Source organism: Lissotriton vulgaris, chromosome 5 (assembly GCF_964263255.1).
Source record: "Lissotriton vulgaris chromosome 5, aLisVul1.2, whole genome shotgun sequence".
Classification (NCBI taxonomy): domain Eukaryota; kingdom Metazoa; phylum Chordata; class Amphibia; order Caudata; family Salamandridae; genus Lissotriton; species Lissotriton vulgaris.
The window spans coordinates 1,800,351,920-1,800,377,693 of NC_141693.1; the positions used below are offsets into that span (position 1 = coordinate 1,800,351,920).

Here is a 25,774-nt window from a genome sequence, read left to right on the forward strand (position 1 = left end):
ATGGACTAAGATTCAGGAGAAAGTTTCAGGCACGAATTTCCCTTCAGACAATTTGCCCTTGTGTGCTGTTGGAACTTATGAACTATAAGATTATCATCTATTTTGGGAATTGACAACGGATCTTGCTTTTCATATCCACAAATTTATGATTACACAGGGGTCTGTCAGTCCTATTGTTGTCCCACATCTTTAATACTAAAATTCAGAACACGACAGTCGCTGTGCCACCAATAAACCCAGAGACGGAAGTCTGGTGGAACAAAATTTGAGTTTTCCAGCACCAAGAGAATGGATACACCAGAATTGTTATGGCATCCTGTCAAATGTGGTCCCAGTGTTATGTAAAACCTAGACACAAGTCTGGTATGACAAAGCAGTGTTCATCAGCAACCAAACCATGCATACACAATTGTCTTGCCATCCAGTTCTCTGCCTTTCCAGTATGCCCCAAAGTGTTAAAACTGAAGCACAGGATTTGACGCTGTGTAAAATAACATTTTTCTTTTTCTTTTTTGTTATATGCTCAAGCCCCTACCCTGCATGTTCAGAGAATTTGTCTCTGCCTACTCAGGTCAGCGTTTTGTTTGCTCCTGGGTATCATTCCACACCTATTAGAATGCTATTACCTTGCTTGGCGAAGTTTAGGACAAAATGCAAATCACCCTCCAGGAACGTCCGGCAGGTAAAAGGTAACATTGTAAAAGTTACTTTGCCTTAAAATGTATTAAATGTGCAACTTTACCACTTAGTAGGATTTTTTAATAGCTGTTAAAGTTTTATTTATTATTATTTTTTTGTTGGTCCCATTCCCGAGATGCAGTTTTAGGATTTTAATCTGTACTCCAGGTTTTTTATTTCAGACAGATCGGTATGCCGCGGTCCAAAAAAACAAAACTAAAGTTACAGGCGCTAGCCACTTTAAGAACTTGTGAACATTACTTTCAATTTCCACATGCCCTACCTTTAAATACCATGCAGCCTGACTTGTAGACTGCATGTCCTAGATAGGGGTGACTTATTAATATCTAAAAGATTTTTACCTTTTAAAAGATTTAATTTTGACAGGTTGAAGCAGTAGTTAAACTGCTACAGTTCTGGTACAGTGGTAGACCTAAAGCAGTGTTTTACACGGTCACTGTAGTGGATGACCTAATATGTGCTGCTGTTCACTAGTGATATTTAACTTCTAGACCATGGGTACATTTTGTACCAAATACCAGTTAGAAATATACAATGTTTTCATGTTGAAAGGAGGATCCGTGCTTAGCAGGGGTTAAGTGCTCAGAATTCTACAGCCAGCAAAAACTATTGGGGACAGAAAAATGTAAAAATATTGGGAGAGCCATGCAGAAAAGAGGTATTTTTCTACAACCTATAAGCATCTGAAACTGCAACTGCAAGAGCCAAATCGCTATCCTTTAAAGATCTACACTCCTTACCGTCCACCCAAAGACCGCGCAGAAAAACACAACTTGCTTGTTTGCTCCATCCAGTGTAGAACTATGCTACACTTCAGTCACCATCAGTGCTTTCATATAATTTTCAAGCAAACATAGCTGTTCTGAGATCACTTTCCACTTCGAAAAATGTCACCCTCTTCTCTCCACTTGAACCCTGGAAATAGGGCATCCATTTTGCAAAATCTGCAGAATCCTACTTTAACCTAGTATACCCAACAATAATCACAAAAAGAGCAACAACTGAAAAATGCATGCTTAACATGGAGTTCCTTGTAGTTAAACAAGGTGTATGATGTCCCTTGTAAGGACAAATAGGGTTTTAGTAGTAGGTTTTTTCCACTTAAGAGCATCCTGGACATAGAGAAACTACTTACCACAGTTGGAGGTGACACAAGCCAGACAGACCAGCTAGAATGACAACAGCTGTGTTTTCCACGCCCTCCTAAAGGATAAGAGGTCCTGAGTGCTAAGCAATTGTGGTGGTTACAGCATGAAGAACCTATATATCGAAGGTCCAGGGTCTCATCCTTTCGCGCCTGGATTTTGGGAATGCTCTTTATTTAGGGGGCCCTCAGTCCACCTTGCGCAAGCTCCTGGTCATCCAAAACTGCGCAGCCCGAACACTGCTCCAGATTCCCTGTCTACTTCCTATTAAACCTGGACTAAAGAACCTCCACTGGTTTCCAGTCCAGTAAAGAATTGAATTCAAGGCTTTGTGCATTGTCTACTAAGGTTTTTGGAAGATGGGATCTGCCATTAATCAATCACTGATTACCCCCTACCACCCAAATATACAGATCAGCATCTTCCTTCCTCGCCATAGTACCTAGGATAAAAAGAGCCAGACGTGGTGGCCGCTCCTTCTCCTATAACTCGGCCTAACTTTGGAACTCCCTCCCCCTCCATCTGCAAACTGAGCCCAATTTACTCCCCTTTCGTAAGCTTCTAAAAACTCTGCTCTTCAATAAATCTGACTAGTCTTTAACTGTTCGCATGCACACGTTGTCTGTAGCGCTAGGATGCTTGAGGGTAGCTATTGCGCTTAACAAATGGTCTTTTCATTTAATTAATTTCAGTGAGTGCCCTCCAGAGCAGGACAGTTTGATTTGCGCACTTGCAGTTGATGGCATGAGTTGGACCCAAGATCTTTTTCTTGCACGTGTCTAGCAGACTGTTATTGAGGCCAGACAATGGTAGACCCTTTACATTACCCACAACCTTGAAACCTACCTGTTACTGTATGGGGAGCCAATGTGCCGGTTTCCTATTTATATAGAAGAGGGTGACTTATAAACTGTGCTCTTCACCAGAGACTGAATTCTATGGTGAATAAGAGGATGGTTTAAAACATCTTTAGCCTAGCCCACCTGCAACTAGCAAACAACATGGTCACTGAACAGAGTTGAGCAAAAATGTGTAGCATTGTCTATATTTGTTCAATCTAGAGCCCTTGTCACTTAAACAGGTGAAGACATATGAATACAAAACTGTTGCATTCACACTAGAAATTATTACTCGTACAGATCTTCCAACTTACTAAAGAAGTGTGACCAAGGCACAACTCTCCATACAGAGGAGCTCCAGATGAATGGAGGACATATGGAAGAAAACTGAGATCAGCAGTAGGAGAGGTGGATCGGTTCAGATTCCTATGCATAGTGCATGCTGCAGTTATAATTAAAACGCTGACTATAGCCCACTCATTAATGGTTAATGGGATATTACTTTACCAATCCAATCCAAAAATTCTTTATTTCGGCCATTTAAGACCATAAAAGATTCATTAAAACATTTAAAACACATAAAACAGTAAAATCAGGGCAAGGAGCTACATACAAATCAGTTCAGTTCCAGGAAAGTCAGGGAGCTATGGACACAGTTAACTACATTTCATAACAGTCCAGTACATTTAGTGGGAAATAAGCTTTTCAGTATTTTTCCCCTTATCTGCCACATGGCCATTAAATACTTGGCAACTGCAAAAACTATATGGCGCATGGTACTGGTCTTTAAGATTCTATAGGATTGTGAATAGTTTCTAATGCCCAAATTCCTGCACAGTGGCGCTAGCCAATATTTCCTCGGTCTGTTGTAGGCAGGGCAAAAAAACAACACATGTAGATCGTCCTCCACATTCCCACTGCACCCAGGGCAGATTTTATCGTCCGACGTTGTCCATTTACTAGTAAGGGCTTTAAGGGGCAGCGTTCCAAACCTCCATTGAATGAACAGCTTCCTTGCAAGAATCGGGAATATGATGTCCATAAAACATAGTAAAAATAATTTTCGTGGCCAAAAATTGTTCAGTTAGGGTGCCAACTTTTGATGTAAACACGAGCGAGATTAAGCTTTTATCCTTAAATCTTAGTAACCATCTTGCGAGACACCCCTTGACAACCTCTTTCGGGATCATCCCACAACCCAGGCAATCCTAGACGATAGAATTCTCGATTTACATATGCCACCCATGGAATTCGGTCAGTGTGGTTTAGGTCCAAGATGTTCTTGATCTTGCCTGTAGTGGGAAAGTCCACCCGTAGTCCATAACCTGTGCCAAAACCTCAATGGTTTTATGGCCAATTCATCCCCTATTGAGGGGAGCCCCAGATCTAATCTCAAAGGTAACAAGGGTGTGCCTTGGGGAAGGGCCAACAGGCGTGTAAGGAAGTTGTTTTCCACCTTGACGAGTTCTATCCCAGCTTTGTGGCCCCATAGCTCACCACCGTAGGAAGAGGCTGCTTTGGCTTGAATTTTGTACATCTCCAAGGCTGGACTAACAGGTTTGAAGGTTGATGAATTCGAAACCTTCAAAATTGCTCCCACCATTTGGGATAACTTTAGACTGGATCTTGCTATCTGCGGAGCCCACGATAAGTTTTCATGTAAAGTTACCCCCAAATACTGGAACGTTGTAACCCTTTCCAACCTTTCGGAACCCAGGGTTGGGTTGGGCCTAGTTGTCGAGGAGGGATTGAATACCATGAATTTGTTTTTTTCTGCGTTGATCTCCAGGCCGTTCGCCCTGCAGAAATCCCCAAACCCATCCAGTATCCGTTGGATCCCCATCGGGGATTTGGAGAGCAGGAGGGTATCATCGGCAAACATGATTGCCGGAACCCTCCTACCTCCCAACCTAGGAGCATTGTTGTCCCTAACGTTATCGAGATGGGATATGACATTGTTGACAAAGAGGCAGAACAGGGTCGGTGCAAGGACGCACCCCTGTCTTACCCCCCTGTGAACTGGAAACCTAGAAGACAACGCACCATCCCTCCCGCACCTAACCTGGGCTAAATTGCCAACGTGGAGCCTGATTATTGCCTGTAGCAATTGTGGAGGAACGCCCATCTCCTTAAGAACCTCCCATAATTTCTCGCGGGGTACCAAATCGAATGCGGACTTCAGGTCCACAAACACCATGTACAGACTCCCTCTTCTCCACCCCCCCGGATCACCACTGTTTTCCAGTAAAGGAGGCGGAAAATCTGGTCCATGGTGGACGTGTTTTTCCTGAAGCCCGCCTGGAGGGGACTAAGAATCGCATTGTCCTCCATCCAGTCAAGGAGATGGTCCAGGAGAAGGCGGGCAATTATTGCACATGCAAACAGTTGGCTTAAGATTTGGTCTCCAGCTTGCTCAGTTATTATTTTGGGGTGCAGATTGTTCTAGAACTAGTCTTGCACTGACATATTTATCCTGGATTGGACACAGGAAATGGTCACATCTTCAGTTACCCACTGCCGTTTGATACATGACCTGTCAAAGTGTGGACCAAGACTTCCGTTCCGAAGAAGGGGTTTTGTTTTTAGTACGTGTCCGACTTTGGAGTTTTAATGATATTGTGAGAAGTGCTTTCACTGTTGCCATCCCCCAAGAGAGACAATGCCCTCTCTTCGTTCATCTACATAGCACCAAAACATTTCTGCATGGAATCAAAATCTGCCTCAATCTTCGTTTGAAATGCTTATTGCGCTAGTTTGTAAATTGAATTAACTTGTCTCTTAATCTTGTGTATCCAAACCTGAGGCGTTGCCCTCTTGGTGGGATCTTCGTACCTCTTCAAGCCCAGCAGTAGGATGTGTATTTCCTCATTTCAATCAGATCTCTTCCCGCTGGAAAGAACGATAGGAGTGGGAGCAATGTGCTTGTTTGAGTTAATTCTTTGTCTAGGGAATATCCTGTAGATCTGCTCCATTGCTTCAAACCTAAACTGACTTTATTTTCATGTGTCCCGTTTTATTGGGTCTGGCTTAACAGCTGAGCTGTCTGCATTACATATGGCTGATAAATCTTTAAAATTGTACTTACTCAGAGGAAAATTGTCCTCCCAATTCATACTGTTATCTGTGTAGGGTATAATTTCACTTTCCAGGAAGCACTGCCTTTAAAATGTATGAGGAACTCTTCTACATCTAAAAGAACACTATCGTCAAATTTTGTTCGCTATCCCGGATGTACTCTGCATGAAGCAGTCCATATTTTGCTGCTTTCTTTTTTAGCATTTGCAAAGCTGATTGATGTACCTTTTCAACGTGCTAAAAAGCATTTGCGCTTCCAGTGCATACAGACCGCTTTACTGCTGGTTTGCGTAAGTTAGCTCCTTTAGAGCAGGCCAATTGGCTTGCCAAGGCTTGTTCTGTATGAGGTTCGATCTTGAGCCTCTGGTACGGAACAGATGCAGATGTAGGGATTTTAGAGATGTTCCTTTGTTGTAGGACATCAGACATCCGGGAAGGTTTTTATATATAAGGCTCCCTATTTCAAAATAACTGGTGGTCGGTAGCTGGCCGTCCTGACTGGAAGCCTCGGCTCTTGTAATGTTTTGTTGTGTGTTCGGCCTGCCTCCCACAGCCTGGGTAAACCGGTTCAGCTAGTCGCCGTTCAAAGGAGCTCAAGAGAAGAAAGCAGGAAGCGGTGTGGCACTGGCATTCCTCACTAGGGCGGGCCTGGCTTCTCGAAGGATTGTTTTCAGTGTGGCCCAGTAAACAGGGCCTGGCTTTCTTCCATCGCACCAGAAATTAAACAAGCATTGGAAATGCAATAGGGCTCGCATTAGGAAAGTTTGAGCGATTGGTCTTAGAAATGATTTTTTTTTTTGTGTTTTTTTTTAAATAGCTAAATTAATAGCTTTGTCATTTACAATGCCAATAGTTATAACTTTCGCAAATGTGACACCTATAGCATTTGTAATGCAACATGTTTTGTATTTACGTGACTTAGATGTATTGATATTACAAATACCAATGGCTTTTAATTTTTTTAAATAATTAATACTTAAATAATTTATTTAATTTGTAATGGCAATAGCTTAAACTTTTGTAAATAGCTTTTGTGAAGATTATGTTCAGTGTTTTTTATTGTGACAAATCCAAGAACAGAAGTGAAATAATATCTTTTTGTGATTTGTAATAAAGCGTGAAAGCTTGAAAACAACTTGAAACATTGAAAGAACATATTTGAACCAGTGATGCTGTGGTTGCGCTGAGTGATGCTGTGGTTGCGCTGAGTGATGCTGTGGTTGCGCTGAGTGATGCTGTGGTTGCGCTGAGTGCATCGGTGGAGATGTTTGGTGGGTGGCACTTTTTATAAATAATTAGTAAAAGAGATCAATGAAATTCAACTAAAACCCATATATAGCAGAAGAGGAGAAAGCTCTAGTAACAGGATTCGGAATGAATGTATTCCTTTGAAGCAAATCGCCAGCATGTGAAAGGTGTAAAATAGCAATCGGCATAAAACGAAAATGCCAGCAAAAGACTTTATAAAATTCTGTGTGGCCCTGATAAAATAATTAGATCGTTTAATTATATCATGACCAACAACGGTTATTGTTTCAAGAGCAGTGTGCGAGATGGTTAGGCTGCAATATAAACAAGCCCTCTGCATTGCTGTGGTGGGAAGGGGAGGCGGGGAGAGGCAAGAAGGGAAGAATAGGGGCCGGGAGCAGCAGCCTTTGATGTGCTGGCCGGCCGGCCGTGCAGTGAATAATTAGGGGAGGAGAAATGCCGGCTGGGGGAAGCTTGAGATACCTGAGGAGGCTGGTGGCTTTGATGTGCACGCGCTCTCGGGCACTGCAACAAATCGCCGAGATGGTTAAGCTCTGTTTAAGCAGCAATATAGCTTGCCAGCTATGCACAAGCGCATCAGCAGGCAAGCCCTAAAAAATTAAAAATAATAATAAACGGTACACACCATCTGGTACTTTATGAGCGCTCATCCCTCCTCGACCTTCGTAAAAGTGTGCACGCTAACCACATGTCTGCCCAAACTGCACGGCAGTTCACGAGAAATGGGGTGAAGGGTGTGAAGGTCCATGGTTCATGCGGTGGTGTCTTCGTTCTTTGTGGGCGTGGCAGCAACAATCCTCTTTCAGTTGTCCTTGCTTAGCATTTCAAGAGATTAAGGGTAAATAAAATGTTGCCGTGTCCTGCGCCTGGCTTTCTGTACCTTGAATGGTCATTAATTAGGTGGTACTACAAGTAGAGGCCAGCAACATTAAAATATGGTGGGACGTAAAGCCCATAAGAACTAACCATATTTGTTGCGCTGGCACGCAGGGTCTCGTGATCCCTCTGCTCTCCTAGGCGGTGACTAGGGATGGTATGGCGGAAAGGGAAGGACTTCCTCCCTTCTGGAAAATGAAACTTAACAATCCTGGAGCTATAGCCCAGCCCCCGGACAGGTTGGAGCAGGCTAAACCAGTGCTCACTTTGAAGTTGGTGGGGCCTGGGGCTGCAATATCTCAGCTGTTTCTCAGCCCTGGGATTGCTAGCACTGAAGTGCGCATGTCAGATTGTCTGGCTCTAGACAGCTGGCCAATCTGACATGCACACTGGCAAGGGCTGCATTAATAGTGCAATTGCACTAATCAATCTTGCTCCTTGCCCTAGCGCTGTAACAGCGCAAGCCTGGGACACATTATAATAAAATGGTACTTATTGCCATTTTATTGTGTGCCTGCTGTGCTCTCAGCAGGTGGGGTGAACTCTCCCATAACCGAGGAGCCGCCTCTGGGTACAACTTCTTCTAGGTAATTCTGCACCTGCTACTACAATATTGCCTGATGTGGCGACACTCCTGTTTGTAACTCTGGGCTTCTACAACACTGAGCTTGGCCACACTGCGTCTCAATGCAGGGAGGTCACAAGCAATCCGTCATGCTAGAGCAAGCTCGCCAGTTTGTACAGCGAAAGGTTCAAGGATAGCCTCCGTGCAGAATTCTTCATAATTTACAGAGACCTCTGAGCAGGTGCTCCGCACATGGACTGGTCTTGCCACTCTTTTTCTTTTAGGACTACATTAGCCCCGTTGAATTGTTTTAAGACCCATTTCCTGCTGAACTTTTTAAGTTCTTAAATTGACTTTTGTCTTGGGCCTAAAGTTATGCTTTAGTAATGTATAGAGCACATGTTCTTCTAAAGTTCTTGGAGTTCTCACACCAGTGTGCAGCATGAAGCTGAGGTTGAGGAAGAATTTCTATCCACCTTATTATATACCGAGAGATGGCAAGCACACTACCATGCTGCACCCGCCTGCCATGAGTAAGAGGGCTGTGAACTCCTAAAGAAGCCTTCAATCCACCATACACAGGGAGTAGCTAGGCAGAGCCAAGTATATAACCTGGTTATTGGCTGGAGAGCAGTAGTACCAGAGGCCCTGGACGCTGCTGCTATATGAACACATCCTAGTTATTTGTGTTGCCACAGGACCCGGACTAAAACCTCACGAATGCACGTTAGCTCCTGGCTGCTGGGACGGTTTTTAAAAGTAATCCACAAAAAAATAGCTGCTTTTCAAAGCACTTCTATCTGGTTATTCTGGAGCATTCTGCATGGCATGCCCGGTACTGTAGGTAGAGAAGCATGGTGATGGGGAGCCCAGGTTCTCTCTGCTAAGAACAGAATGGGGAGTATAGCTTAAGTGAAGATGGTTTTGGTAGATATGCCATCAAGCCAGCCGTCAGGCTGCCGAGATCCAGGTAGAGTAGACCTCTATTCTGGGTCATTGATTTAACGGGACACACTGGGCCGGGGGTTATCCCAAAGCCTTTGAGATGGCAGAGAGAATGACATTGATGTGCTGTAACCTTGTAGTTTTGTATTGAGTATTCAAGCGCATGGTTGCATGGTAATATCAGAACCTTTATTTAAAATGTATGAAGCTAAAGTGCTTGTGCAGATGTTAGCTTGTGAGACCTTTAGGTGTCCTTGAATCTCCATGGGACTGGCCGGTCAAGTAGTCGCCATGCCCTTGAAATGTGCAACCGATCAATGGTAGTGTGCGCAACTCTTGCCAGACCAAAAACTGATCTTCTTTGCAGCTACCCTAGTCCATAGAGCAGATGTGGCCCAGCGGTGCCCTTGTGGGATTTTTCAACATGGATTGTGAACAGGTGCATTGGATGCTTCCTCCTGCACAGAACGGTGAAGCATGGCCAAGCTAATGCACACATTTCCTCTTACAGCAGTAGTTAAAAGATAATTTACAAAGCTAATTGCATATCTAGTAATAGTGCATTTGACCTTGAGTTTAGCAACTAAGGGGACCAATTTGGTCTTTATCTTTGTGGAGGCATTTGGTACATCGCCACTCAAGAGCTTTTCCAGTCTCCACCTAATTGAATTTGAACTTCAGATATGCAGGTGGGCCAGAATAGAATTGCTGGGCAGATTTTGTGTGACAGTGATCAATGACCTGGCTTGTTGTGAGTTAAGTTTATTTGTTTTTTATTTATTTTCAAAGTTTTATATAGCGCAAAAAAGATCTTTGCAGATATCAGAGCGCTTTACAGAACAAGGGGTAAGGGAAACAAGGGAGCGATTAAACAAACTTTTGGGTACAAAATAGTAGTAGGTAGTATGTGAGTAGCAAAAATAGTATAGCAATCAGATAAAACAAAAGTACAATTAGACAGTCAGATAAAACAAAAAATACAAAGTTGGTGCAATGTACTCGATATATCCAAAAAAAAGAGTTCAAGTGAATTTAGCCATAAGGATGTCTTTTACTACTTTCTTAAATGCAGTGGAGGAGATAAGCCTTGTTTCGGGAGGAAGTGCATTCCAGATCCTGGGAGCCATTCCGGAGAACGATCGTTTATAAGTTTTTTTTTTTCTTTCCGGAATCTTCGCGGTTTCAAGAGGAGATTTTTTGTGCTTCTGGTGGATCTCAAGCCCCTTGATATAGTCCACATTTGAGTGAGGTAGTTGGGTGACTTGTGGTGTACAGCCATGTGAGTCATACAAGCGATTTTCAGCTGTATCCTGGCTTCAAAAGGCAGCCAGTTCAGAGATTTTAAATCGGGGGAGATATGCGAATGTTTTTTGACCCAGTGATAAGTCTCGCTGCAGCATTCAAGGTGGCTCTAAGGGGTGCAGTTGTTGATAGGGGGAGTCCGCAGAGAGAGACTATTCCGTAGTCTATGCGTGGGATGACTAGGGCTTGTACTGCAGTTTGGAAGTCCTTAGCTGGGAGGAAGGGTTTAAATTTCCTCAAAGTGTTTATTTGGAAATTAGCTCCCTTAGTTGCTTTGCTGATATGCTGCTTCATTTAGGATGACCTGGGCAGAACAAAGCTGCGTCTGTTTTGACAGAAAATGGATAGGTTAGTAGGCTAGACACGTTAAATCTAGAAAGGAGTGTATATGCGCTTTGAAACCGAGCAGACTATTGGCAGATTATATGATCAATCCATGGCAATGCACTTGAACTACTGGTTTACTCTTTACTAACGAAACCCAAACATTATTTGTATTGCTCATGGGGTCGAGGTACTAACTCCGATCATAACTGCAGTCCTTTTAGACCTGGAATATGCACGGTTTTCTGCCTTACAGATCATGTAAACCAGGCGCGAAAAAATCGTAAACCAGTTTTTATCAAGGCAAACTTTTCCAGTGAAGGTTTTTTATACAGTCTGTGAACAGGTTTTTTAGTGTTCAGAAATCTGGCGCTCTACTTATCACGGTAAGTTTTCAGAGTATCGTAGTTTAAAGTTAGGTGCTTCTTGGCAGAGGAAAGCCTTAACCTCTGTACGAGAAGAGGATCAGGGACCTCTCTCTAATGCAATTGGACAGGAATCCAGAGCACACTAAGTGTATTAAATCAAATTTCAATCTTCAAATGGTCATACAAATGGGATAGATCAGACCAAACATAAGTTTTCAAAAGTTTTAATACTCAACAGTGTTCTCTTCTCAGAATCACTGTGCCTGTCACTCTAGCCTACACGTGTTTCATCACAGCATGTGGCTGTGAATCTTCAGGGCTAAAAAGGATGTATAAAGAAACAAATGATAATAAAAGAAAAAATAAACAAAATGAAAATTGAAAAATATACAAACAGTATGTGTGGAGGGAAGGGGCACCAGTGACTAGTATTGGATGACATCAACAAGTATGAGAATAAAATCTCCAAACAGGGACAAAAATTCAAAGACAATCTAACCAGAGAGGAGAGAATAGCATTAAAAACTCTGAGTGATAACCAGGACATTGTCATCCGCGAAGCAGATAAAGGAGGGAACGTAGTTGTCATGAATAGAATAGACTACAACACAGAAATTTTCTCAACTTTCTGACAATTCCTGTTATGAAGCTATTCCCAGTAATCCCATGGGTCCTGTAACAATACTAATCAACAACCATTTGAGAGAATGGAAAGAGGCAGGTTTGATTAATGATGCTGAATACATGTTCCTAAAAGTCACACGTCCATCCTATCCGTGGCTATATACCCTGCCGAAAGTCCACAAAACCGCGTCCTTTCCCCCTGGGAGACCAATTGTATCGGGGATTGGGGGTCCGACAGAAAGACTTTCCCAATACGTGGACAAATTCCTGAGTCCACTGGTGAAAAATTTGCCATCCTATATTCAGGATTCTAAACACATCTTGAGTATTTTAACGGACATCACATGGCAACCTGGATTGATAATGGCGACCCTTGACGTGGGTTCGCTGTATACCTCCATTGAACCAGACCTGGGATTAAGGGCTGTTACAAAAGCATTAAACACCAGACCAATCACTTTGCTCGAACACACCAAGATGCTGATAACAATGATGGATATCATTTTAAATCAAAATTTCTTTGTATTTGATAAAAAATGGTACAGACAAACTAGGGGAGTAGCCATGGGTTCAACATTTTCCCCATCTTTTGCTAACATCTACATGGGAGCTCTTGAAGCTGATATGATCTGGAGCATTAAGGGCAGTAAATGGATGGATAATATATTGTACTGGGGTCGCTACATAGACGATTGCCTTTTAATATGGTCCGGATCAGAAACTACACTTGAGGAATTCTGTGTATATTTAAATGACAATGAGATGAACATGCGCTTCACCACACATCAGCACCTCTAAGGTATCCTTTCTAGACTTAGAACTATACATCAAGGATGGTATTCTACATAGTAGATTATTCCGCAAAGAAACAGCATGTAACTCAATACTTCATAGCAACAGTTGTCATCCTAATCATCAAATAAACGGAATCCCTTATGGAGAATTCATACGAGCAAGACGGAACTGTAGCGAAGAACAGGAATTTGAAACTTGTTTACAGGACATGCAGTCCAGATTTTCGAACAGAGGTTATAATCCTCAAATCATTTCTAAAGCTGACAAAAAGATCAAAAAAACAAGCAGGGAATCAACTTTGGCAGCCAGACGCCCAAGAACTGATAACAAACAACAACCGGTGAGACTCGTCACAGACTTCAATGAATTGAGTCCTGTAGTACGAAAAAGTTTCCAAAAACATTGGGGTATCCTTAGTGCAGACAGAACATTAACTGATGTTATAGGAAATCATCCTCAAATTACCTTTCGCAGAGGGAGGAATCTCAAGAACAGACTAAGCCCAACTGTGCCCAAAGTTACAAGGACTTGTGATTGGCTGACTCAAAAGTCTAAAGGCTTTTTCAGATGCGGTATGTGCCCAATGTGCAGATGGGCTAACCATGAAACTAAGACATTTCAGGATCACAGATCTAAACAGTATACAATCAACACAAACATTAACTGTAACACAAAGTTTACTGTGTACATCATTGAATGTGCCTGCAAAAGCAGATATGTGGGAAGTTCGATTAGGGCACTCGAACGCATCAGAGAACATGCCAGAGCATATGCCACAAAGGACCCAAGATACCCCATGGCCATACATATGGCCTCTTGTCCTTCACAAGGAGAGATCAAATCATTTACCTTCTATGGCATTGATGTGGTACAACCTTCAGTAAGAGGTGGGAACAGGGAACTCCGCCTTAGAAGACAAGAAGCACTATGGATCATGCGTCTGGACACTACAAACAGAGGCCAAAACACGGATGATGAACTACATTTCTTCTTGGGTTCTGACCAATAGGATGATCCCCTATCAAACATTAAGTATCTATATTGTATACGAAGAAATTGTGCAGCTGAAATTTTAATGAGAAATACTATGTTATTATTTTTTGATCTGAATTCATTTAAATTTTCAGTCTACAAGGACATGTATAACTGAGAGTTGAGGATGAATGTGTTAGAAATGTAGAAATAATAACCTTGTAAATGATGCCATTATATATTCCCAAAGGGGCTTCCATCGCTATCAATTACCCAAGATTTTGACGGTACTGTTTTCTTTTCCTCCCATCTGGGAGTTGTTGTTCAATTTTCTGCCGTTTTTCACCCACACCAAGTGGAATTATTTCCATTTTATCATGTTAGACTCTAAAGATAATCCAACACCCTATAGGGGTCACTCTCACCACTAGATCATAACCCTAGCCGGCTGCAAAGTAAATCACAAATAATTCTCATATGACCATTCTATTTAGCCTTAAACATAACCCTTGGTGAGCCTGGGGATTCCTCCACTCACGAAACCAAATATTTTTTTGAGAATCTAGATATTTCTGTGATATCACTTTCTTACAGGAGTTTAAGCGCACAAACTATACGCTAAACCAGTCCTTGATGCTTCTGACAAATGTGATTATACTGGACCTAAAACCACACAGAAAAATATTTTCTCCGTAAAAATCTCCTTCACGCAAACCCTCCTCCCCGTCCTTCACTTTTTATTAGGTTACAGATTAATTTATCAGTTTGTTGACCCGGTTTTATTTTAATATATAAATTCCTCCTCTACTTTTCGTTTTCTTGAGCTGTCATGTTGATTCCGCTCAAGAGAAGAGTCTTGTTAGTAATGACAGTAACTCTTCTATTTTTGCCAGCAACTCCGCAAAGTGAGCATTCTAGTCTTTTTTGAAACTGCCCTATGTTAATGGGCGGGATCCGCGGTTTGTTTGTTCCCGCACTTGGAAACTGAAGCTGCACCAAGCTCACACCACGGGCAACAAACGGGTAAGATTTTGAACGATCTCTTCGGAGATCACTGCCTTTCATCATACGCTTAGTTAAATTACTTATACCACCTTGGAACATATCCTTGTTTGATTTTCAGCCCTTAAATACTGATGCTGTGTAACACTACACGCTACCCCTTTTCTGATGAAACGGAAACCGAACATCATCGGTACCGCTTTCGTTTTTACAGAAACTACCCGATAAGGACCGGGTCGGAATTATCACCGGTCACCCGGTGAGTCTATTTTAGAGTACTTCAGGATATACTCTCATGTCTATCTAAACCCTTTCATTGTACCAACAATCACCATGTCTTCTTTCTGATTGTGGTTTATTTATCTTCACTTTCCAGATAACGCGCCTCGATCATTAAGATCAGGTAAACAAAACCCCTTTTTTCCCCCCGTCTCCCCTTATTCCTCGCTTTCTTTTGCAGCTGCTTGATTATAGCCCGTCCTTTTTTCAGTGCATAGATTGTTATTAACAGGCTTTGAATTACAGTTACCGGTATTGATACAAGTAGTTGACACGGCTGTGACTGTTCGTATGCTTTGAATTTTAAAGGTAATCTGTACTAATTAGTTAGGGGAAATATGTAAAGATTAATGCTATAAATTCCGGCCTTCTAACCAACACTTACTTATTGACTGTGCGAGTTACCATTTATGATATGGGAATTTTTAAACAAATAGTGTGGAAATGATTGTTAAACACGATTTGGATCTCAAAACGTTTGAACGTATTTTATACAGTGAATACTTCTAGACAATGATAATTAGAGATTATGGTCTATTAATGAATGGAGTAATGGAAGATGTTTTCTGTATGTTAAATGACTAATTTCCCATATTTTCCCTTGTGCCATCCATGTCTATGGTTAATTAACACATTACTGAATTACAGTATTACGTGGTTATTTAAACTTTGATTTTCAGGCAAGATGAAATTACGTTTTGATTTCTAGACCCCGTAAAGTGAAATACTTAAGAATGACCAGTCACCGCACAACACAATTGTTTGCTTAGTCAAGATTGGAACTTTGTTTACTTACTAGAGGATACCCCAACCGTATATACGCCGTATGTCACTACACACAATCTATTGCACACGTCTATAGTTGAAAACACACAAATTTAAGAACCTTCTTATGAACAAACATAGCCAAAGTCACTTTTTGTCTTTCTCCTACCCTCTTTATTGGTATCCACTTCACTGGTGCCCCTTCCCTCCACACATACTGTTTGTATATTTTTCAATTTTCATTTTGTTTATTTTTTCTTTTATTATCATTTGTTTCTTTATACATCCTTTTTAGCCCTGAAGATTCACAGCCACATGCTGTGATGAAACACGTGTAGGCTAGAGTGACAGGCACAGTGATTCTGAGAAGAGAACACTGTTGAGTATTAAAACTTTTGAAAACTTATGTTTGGTCTGATCTATCCCATTTGTATGACCATTTGAAGATTGAAATTTGATTTGATACACTTAGTGTGCTCTGGATTCCTGTCCAATTTTCCAGTTAATGTGTTTCAAAGACAAAGAACACTTGATTTAACCTGCATAGGTATGTGCATGGTCTAAAAAATAAACAAATCCTGATTCACAAAGGTAAACCTACAGTTGTGTGTAAGTTCATGATTATTTTCTATTCACAAAGGGATTTATGAGTAGTACCTTTGAGTGCGACATCTCTGCACATAAGGATAGGGCTGTCCTATTTGTGAATGAGGCCCCAAGTGTCGAAGATTGTGCGTTCAATTACGGACAGAAAATTATTGGCTACAAAGATAATTGGTACCCTGTCTGCAGAGGTTGTGTGACTTTTTTTCTATTAAAACCCAGTATGTAGGAGCACTTGAATGCACAGAATAGCAGGCACTTGTTATACATTTTGATAGCCAGAGCTGGATTATTCTGTGGCCTTAGGAGACAGAGAATGGCATTTCATAGAAAATGATTTGCTTATCTTTGCCAACATGGGTTATTTTTCATGTTAGTACAATCTGGCCAGTTTCCTAGTGGCAAACTAATAAGTCCTGGAGTGTTAAACTCTGCAACCATGTCTATTGTTTCGGCTGTAACTAAGCTTTATGGGCATTTAGGCTTCGTTTTAGGCTAGCAGCTCACCACTGTCTGCTTGCAGGACCGTCAGTTGAGGGGTCCATTCAATACTGTGATGGGATCATTGATTGGCCCCTGTCACGATTAAGTTTGAGTAAACTAGATTTCACAGGCTCTGGCATCCTTGCACAACTAATCTCCCACTTTTTCGACTCCGTAGTTGGCACAGAATATTCACTTTCATAATGACCTATGCCAACCATGCGTATTAATATGTGCCTTCAGACAGATTAGCTGGTATCTTCATTGATGTGCAGATCGTAGATGTGGCCTCTTGTCTTCTCAGCTTCTTTATTTTCCTGATTTAGCTTCAAACTGCTTGTGTCGAATGATAGCTATCCGTCTGAATAGCTTTTGAAATGGTGAAGTCATGTCTCACTATGGCAGGCGGTTAGTACTTCGTTGCCTGTTGAAACATGAAGTAAATTAAATGTTTGTGTAATGTTTACCCTTTGTGGCGCGACTCCTTAAAACTGATGCTTATAGTGTTTGCTGTTGGAGGGGAGATAGCGTAGACTAGGATTACTCTGGATTGCTTGCCGTTAGAACGGGAGCAGTTGATGGTAACTCTAATGTTGAGGAGTGGCGGGATAGCAACTTGGATCAGCTATATCTAGTTTGTCACCCATGCTCCTGCCCAGTCTGCCTTAATCTTTATAGTTCACCTACAATTCCAATGTAACACGCTGTGCTGTCTGTGGCAGGATCGCTTTCAAATGTGTTTAATGCATTCTTAAACATGCTTCATGCATTACTTAATTTTCATTTTTGGAGGTAAATGTGAGTCTTCTGTATGGCCCTAATCTTTCCCTTCACTTCTGTTTATAATGTCAGAAGTCCACCTGAAGCATCATGTTTCTTGATTTACTGTCTGTTGCCTGTTTGCTAGCACAATGAAGCTTTAACAGTTCCATCTCTTTGCAGACCCATGGAGATGATGAATATGATGGAGCAACCAATCAAGGTGACCGAATGGCAGAAAACGTACACGTATGACTCTGGGATAAATTCTGGCATCAACACTTCAGTGCCGTCCCTGAGCGGCAAGCAACTTCTGGATGAAGATGACGCATCCTATGGCAAACAGTACACATATAAAAGCACAACCTACACACAGGGACAAACACCGGCACAAGGGCAGCAGCCAGTAGGTGAGTTCTAGAGAAGTTAATTTAAAGAGACAAGATCTTTCTACAACATAGTCACCCTCTGACCAATTTCATATAATTTCTGAAGCGCTGAATTACTTTGGCCTTGACCGGTCTGTGTGCCCTTCATGTCTAACCTGTGTTGACTGTTCCCTTTTACTGATTGCCCCCACCTTTGACTAATATATTATTCTTTTTGTACCGTTAGTTCTGAAATCCAAAACGGTGGACTCGTTTCCATTTTCCTTCTTTGTATTTTTGTTATTCTTCCTCCGTTTCCGTAGATGCAGAGATTTCAGACATGCCTTCCTCTTCCATTCCACACCTCGGTCTTGTAAGACTTTGGCTCCTGTTCCATCAATCAAGCCTCTCTCTTTCAAACAAATCCTTACACAGTACTAAACTGCACTCTTTTTTTATTTATTTTAAATTGGTAGTTCTTTTTTCACTGACCAGCATTTTCATACTGCCTCTGTATAAAGCAAATACCTAAAATATTAAAAATAGTATTAGAGGGGTGTGTCTGTGTATAGTTGCAGGTGTAGATGGATCCTACTGGCAGTCTCCAGTAGGTAGTTACAGTTAGGACCATATTTCCAGATGAAAAACGTTTTTTTACTTGGTTAATCCTTGGCACCAGTTAACGAATCTTAACAACATTTTCCCAAAAAGTTCACTGATAATTCTGGTAGTGTATAGAAAATCTCAGGGCGATCCTTCGAGGGGGGCGGAAGGGGTGGAGAGTGTGTTTCCCATAGGGGCTTTGAACTCCACTACAGTCTGAACCGCTGACCGAATTACACCAAATTTGGCAGAAAGGTAACTTTTGATTCGCAGATTACGCTTTATTTGGTGTAAATCAGCTCAATAGTTTGCTAGAAATGAAAGGAAATTCAAATTTGTATATCTGCGACCGCAAAGCCTTCACGAATGACCAGCTCGTGCAGAGATCTGCAGAGCTCTGATTAGCTGCCAGCACTTCAGCTAGAAAGTGTTAGCAGCCACCTTGGAACTCTTCTTCAGCTGAGCCCCCCCGACCCCCCAAAAAAACTGCAAGAAAAGGAAGCTGGGTAAGAATACCCTGGCCCTGTATATTTGGTCCTGCAGAAATGCGTGCAGGGAATGAGCTGAAAATATTGCTCTTGCACGCAGGGAGCTGCATTTCCAGCAGCCCCTGGCATGCAAGAAGAATGCCGGCTCCTGCAGGGAGCAGGCTGGGACCACAGGTGCCCTGAGGCTCCCCTGCAGGCCCCAACATGGAGACTGGATGGGACCAGTGCACTAAGTGAGACATGACCAGACCCCGGGTTGCTGCACCCCTCCCCATCCCCCCCTGATATGTCAACATTCCTGGGATCAAAATTGGCCCAGGGAGGAGGCTGTTTGGTTCCCCTCCCCTTTAAATTTTGTCTGGGCCCTGTGGATGGGGTAATTCGGCCCAAATTGCCTTTCACCCCCCCCCCCTTGCCCCTTAAGTTGTGGCCTGGCCCCAGGGTCGTCCTGGCCTTGATGCTCATTTCACAGAAATTAAACCTCAACAGGAGGTCCTTACAAATATAAACATAGCTGGTGCCCCCATTGGAGATCCACTTCTGCAAAGGACAAATTATCCTACCTCCTGGGCTTGGCGAAGGCAAAGCAAGTGTGTTTTTTTTGGCAATTCCATATCTAACAACGATCTGAAATCTTTCATGGAGGTGACTGCATCGTTGATGTATTGGAGCACAGTCTGTATGTGACTGTGACAAGTAAGTTCTTTGTCCTGTCCTGGTGAGAGCAGAGTTCTCCCTTTAAGTTGCCAGGGGTATGCAAATGTGGAAATCATTTGGATGCTTCTGCCTGTGGTTCTGCCCACCTTAGTAGTATCCAAAGGTCTTCCTGCCTTTTGCCAGGATGGACAGCTTAATAAGACCCCCTCCTCCACCCAGTGGTTTCCTCCAATTTTATTGAGCGGTTCTTAATGCCTAGCAATATGAGGACATATCCACCAAGCAAAGAAGTACTAACTTTATATAGTTGAGAGGAAGGACCTTTTTTTTTTTTTGTGGAAATCTACCTCTTGATAGTTTTGCCGTTGCCTTTTCTAAAGGAGGATTCATGTTAGCTCTCATTTCTGGATAAACACTCCGCAGGAACAATCCCATTGCTAAAACGCACACCAGGTCACTGGTGACATTTCCTCGTTCAAAGACTCTCGCACCCGTTCAGAGACTCGCACACCCACCCAGGGAGTCACTCTCAAACCCACTCACAGACTGACACCTACTTACAGACCCACTGAGATACTCACTCTAGCCCACTGACCGACCCAGTGAGACACTCACTCCCACTGACCGACCCACTCAGACTCATGAACTCACTCACTCACACACTCCCTCTCAATGGTTACCGTTACGAAACATTAAAAAAACCTTAGAAATTCACAGAAAAAACCAAAGGTTACTGGATCGATATAGTTGGGCCCAGATTTCACTCGTACAAAGCCAGTGAAATTCAGCAGTTATTTGGACATCATTGGTACCTAGAGTGTGATACAATCCGTTAAGTGCTGCAAAAGCATTTACTTTATCTGTGTAGACCTGTGACTTTAGATCAGACATTGTGGGCACACACACAATTTGTTGTGCTGGGTTCAAAGCCCATCATGGCGCACCCTTCGCATGTATGGATTAAAAAAAATAGACTAACACAAATCAAAGAAGTAACAACAGTAGTACAGTGTGCATCTTCAGTAAAATAATTTAAATTAAATAGAAAGCATGCATCAGTCACTCTAAGCTAATGACAGATTTTCTCTCCCACCCTCTATTCTCGTATTAAAAGCAAATATTTGAATATTTGTTTTGTCTTGTCCCTAACCTGGCATTATTAGAAGTAGTTTTCATTTTCGACTTAGTTTAAGTTTTAATTATTGTCATACATTGACTTATTGCACATGAATATTTAGAATTCACATGTCTGATTATGTAAGAGTGCTCGCTAGGTTGCCTCTTTGCTAATAGGAAAGGGATGAAAGTGGTTTGTCTGTTTAAATGGATACCCTCAGAACCTTTTACCTTACCAATAGGAATTAACCTACCCATACCAGCTTGGGCATCAGGAGGACCTCTATAACCAGCCTGGGTGCTCCTTAGAGTTATTCTTCCAAGCTGGGAGGAAATTAAGAGCATCAGCGGTATTCGTACTTGGTGCATTTTCTCTTTGTCATGGTGCCGTTCTCAATGTTTTTGCAAATGTTAGCTAAGACTCCCTTAGTTTCCTGATGCTGCTGTGGTCAAACAGTCGAGATTGACCCCTACCAAACAAATTTCCTGCAATATCGAAGATGCTGTATAATAATCACAAGTGATACAATTTAGTCCTCGACGGAGGCTTTCCATTCACTGTTGGGGAGCTGCCATCCTATATCTGGCTGGTTGAAATGAAAAGCAGATTTTTGCATTTATGGCTCCCTAGTGTGGACTGGCGCCTGCTCTAGAGCTCGGTCACATTGGTCCTTTTGTAGGGTCAGCATTTAAATGTGCTGACAGTCACTGTTCCGCAGCAATGAAAGAAATGACTCTAAATTGACTGGGCCATGCTTTGTACAGCAGCAATCTGGTTTACGTTTGTCCTGGAACTGCAGCCGGGTGTCAAAGCCACCTTCATCAAATGCTTTATAGAGGCATCAGATTTGAGGTGCGACTGCTTGTCTTATTTCCTGTGGTTGTTCCTTCATTTGGACTAGGCTTCCTACTGTCTGGGTCTCCCTAACATTGTTACCCACCACTAGGTATGTGGTGGTCCAGCTTTTCGTATTCCATTAGCTTCTGGCTTCACTTTATCCCTTCACCGTTACCTTGTTAACTCGTAAATGAAGCAGTTACAAACCCCAGACTTGCGACTTATTGAGGAGCCACTCTGGAAAGTCGTGTAACTAGTGTACACCAGGTGAAGACATGAGTGATGGGTTGCAAGGGTCCGAGATCAAGTTGTGAAATGAGCTGGTAACAGCCAACAATTTAAGGCATTGTATCTTGTTGGGAAAATAGCGGCTCGTCCGGACTTTATATCACAGTTATGCTTTTTGCTCACATATTTATAAAACGTAACAAATTCAGTGTTGAGTGATTGTTGAGTGAACTGCTAGACCCTACACTATTCTTGTGGCATTGCTTGGCCTTTTTCTTCGCTTTTATATTTAGCTCTGACACCAGCAATCCCCTTTTCAAGCAGAACACTGATTTTGGGGTCCCTCTTCTACTACCCTATTTTGTTATACTTTTTAACCCCATATATTACCATCATCCTGGGAAGGCTCTATTCTAAATCCTATATATAACAAAGGCTACTCTATAATACCACAAACTGCAGACTGATTGCCTTACTTGATGTGGAAGCTAAATATTATGTAAAATCTTTGCTGAAGGGGTTAGATTTCTGGGTGGGGTCCATTTGCTTAATCCCTGTGATTCAAATGGGTTTCAAAGACACTAGCAGAACAGATATCATTTTGGGTTTGTCAGTGCTAATACATGAAAGACTGAAGGTGAAAACATTTAGTTTGTATGCTTATTGGTCACTGAATGGTCTTTGCCCATAGAAGCAAGCGGTCTACTATGTCAAAGTTAGAAATATGGGAAATTCTTACTATTCTGCAGCAGACCAATCTGTCTCGATATTGGAATACATCAGTGTAGGTCAGATTGGCACATGATATTCATATTTCAAGAAACATTAAGACCAATAGAGGAATGAAACCGGGTTGGTCTCTTTGGTTTTTTGGCTTCTATATAGCAGACCTGCCTGAAGCTGTTAAGACTCGAGATATACATCCCTCAAATTAGTTTCATTTACCCTCCAGTCTTTGCAATACGCAGACAATACAAGTATAGTAGATCATACAGCTAAAGCCCAGATAAATCATTGAGTGATCAGTGCAGGTTCAATGCAGTTAATAAATTAACAATTAATGCCAAAACATCTGCAGTGCTAATTTTTGCAGCAATAACTGAAAGTTTTTAATAGATAGCATGTGGGGGAAACTGGATTGGAGAGGCATAGGAAATATTGCTATCTTGGAGTCTGGATAGACAGTTACGGTTTGCCAAAAGAACACTGGGTGCATAAAAAAATACATCTACTTCAGTAGCATATGCCATCCTCGCCTATACAATCACCTTGAAACTCCTTCAATCACTCCTCTATCAGTCAACCAAGCAAAATGACTTGCTTCCATTGACTATGGTGTCTGCTTTCCAAGAAAAGTTACAATATAACTTATGCAGGCAGATATTCAGTTTACCTAATTCCTCTAGCCATCTGCATATTCGACTAGAATTTACATTGCAGCAACCATCATTAAAACGTTTGGTTCGAGGCATGTGGGCTGCTGAATTCATATCTGTGCATAGATCGCCGCCTAGTGTTGGGTCCGGATGATCGCACATTGTTGTCCTGGAAGAGTCTTCGAAGTATCACGAGATAGGTGGCTCCTCCCCTGGACTACAGTGCGCATGGGCATCGACTCCATCCCCAGATTGTTTTTTTCCGCCATTGGGTTCGGATGTATATTGGTCACTCTAGTCGGAATCAATATAAACTTTCTTAAGGCCAAAAGGCCTTTAGTTTTTTCGTCGGTATAGTCTTGCTTTCGGTGCCTGCTTCTTCCAGCTCGGTTCCGAGCCGGATTCCAGAGAACCGCGTGCTTTCAACGCGGAAGGCCCAGTCGACGCCACAGACCCTATCGACTGATCATCATGGAACGGAGCTTGTTCAAGAGATGTCCCGTGTGCAACTCGAAGTATCCCCACATCGACGTCCACCCGGTGTGCAACAAGTGTCTGTCACCGGATCATGATGAAGCCAGTTGCATGGCTTGTTCCCGTTTTCGATCCAAGAAAACGCTTAAGCATCGACGCGCCAGGAGGCCCGGCAGACTGCACCGGCGCCTGTGGACATCTTCGATGCCGGGGATGATGAGGGAGCTGACCGGGAAGTTAGTGAAAACCTGTCGAATACCACGTCGGAGGCCGACTAACTACGACGCGGATGCTGAAATGTTCGAAGCTGAAGAAGTCGTCGACTAGGTAGGAGACGACGATGGGGCCTTTGGGGCCATGGAGGATAGCTCGGGCGAAGAGCTAACTCAAACTGACATTGGGGCCGAAACTCTTCAAAAGGCTCAGGTCGAGGGATCGCCACTAGGCCTTACCCAAGATCTTACAATGGGTTCTACGGCCCCGCCTTCGGGCTCGGCTACGGACATTACTATTGAGCCGCACCCTACGAAATCGAAACCGAAAGTAAAACCAACGGTCTTGACGCAAGCGAAAGCACTGGTGCCCCCCTCGAAACCGAAAGTGCGCATTTCTTTGGTCGGATCGAAGGCCTCTGAGTCGTCGGCACCGACGAAGCAGAAGGGTGTTGTCGATCCGAAGTCACAGGTCAAGGGCAATGTAAACAAAACTTGCTGCACACTAAATACAAAAAAGTACAAGCACAAGAGATGTCTCAATGGACATTAAAGTTCAATTTTTCATGGACGAAGAAGGGGACCACCAGTGTTTCGGCTTCTCTTTTATTGTTCATACATAGCCAGCCGACACGTGTTTCGTCGCAAGAAAAAACACTATTTCCGCGACTCCTCAGGGATGTAGGCAATGAATGTAGAACCACAGGTCGCAGTGCCGGTGATAATTCCGACCCGGCTCCGCTCGAGACCGGGTTGAGTCCTTACGAGTTTCCGTAGTTCGTGGTTCCGAAGTAGTGCTCTCCAGCGAGTGTGTGGAGATGCTTCGATCAGAAGTGTTGCTTAGTTTAGATGTTTTCACAATAAATTGCTCAGGATTGTGTCCTTGTCCACATTATGAAGCGCAGGCAGTGTAGAGACTTCTAAAGAGTATAATCCCCCGTAGTGCGGGGAGAAGACGCCGACAGGACGGTACCGGAACCGAACACTGGAACACTCGTCCTGTCAGCGTCTTCTCCCCGCACTACGGGGGATTATACTCTTTAGAAGTCTCTACACTGCCTGCGCTTCATAACGTGGACAAGGACACCATCCTGAGCAATTTATAGTATTGTATTTAGTGTGCAGCAGGTTTTGTTTACATTGTATACGGTGTGTCTCCACACACACTTTTGAGAGGTTATAGGGATTTGCCCCTCACCTGCATGCACCTACTATCGAATTCCATACCTCCTGCGCATTATCCGTGAGCAGTGCGCTCAGTATTTCCCTCAGCCTAAAAAACCCTGTTCGCAACTGTTGATCACAGGTCAAGGGCGTCGAGACTAAGTCTGCCACGCCGAAGACCAAGGTCAAGGTGGTCGAACCGAGTAAATCCGCGCCGAAGGTGGTCGACACAAACAAGGGACTCAGTGATCCTAAGGTTCTCGAGACTCCGCGTCAACATGACCAGGCCAAGAGCGGCACAACCCACGAGTCCACGTCTAGTGGTACCTCAAAGGATCCTGTCTGCTCGGCGCGGCCGTCCGCAGCTTTCTCCAAGCAGGTGGCGGACTCCCTAAAGCGCATCAAGGGGAAGACCCCGACTTTCGGCCCGAAAGATCCTCCACCTTCGAAGCCGGTCGAGAAACCTCAAAAGGCGTCGACGCCCATTCACTTCACGTTGCTGCCGAAAGTGGCGCCGAAGGATTTCACCCCTAGGATGGGCGCCAGCGTGCCCGAGACGGT

General features: G+C 43.0%; 1 protein-coding gene across 1 annotated transcript in view; it reads left to right on the forward strand.

The window, feature by feature from the left end:
* The window catches only part of JUP (junction plakoglobin), a 189,532-nt gene that overhangs the window by 92,431 nt on the left and 71,327 nt on the right, over positions 1 to 25,774 (forward strand). Inside the window, exon 2 of the mRNA XM_086924160.1 lies at positions 17,873 to 18,099. Coding sequence (XP_086780286.1) covers positions 17,877 to 18,099 — 223 coding nt within the window. The 5' untranslated portion in view covers positions 17,873 to 17,876. The remainder of the gene's footprint in view (positions 1 to 17,872; positions 18,100 to 25,774) is intronic.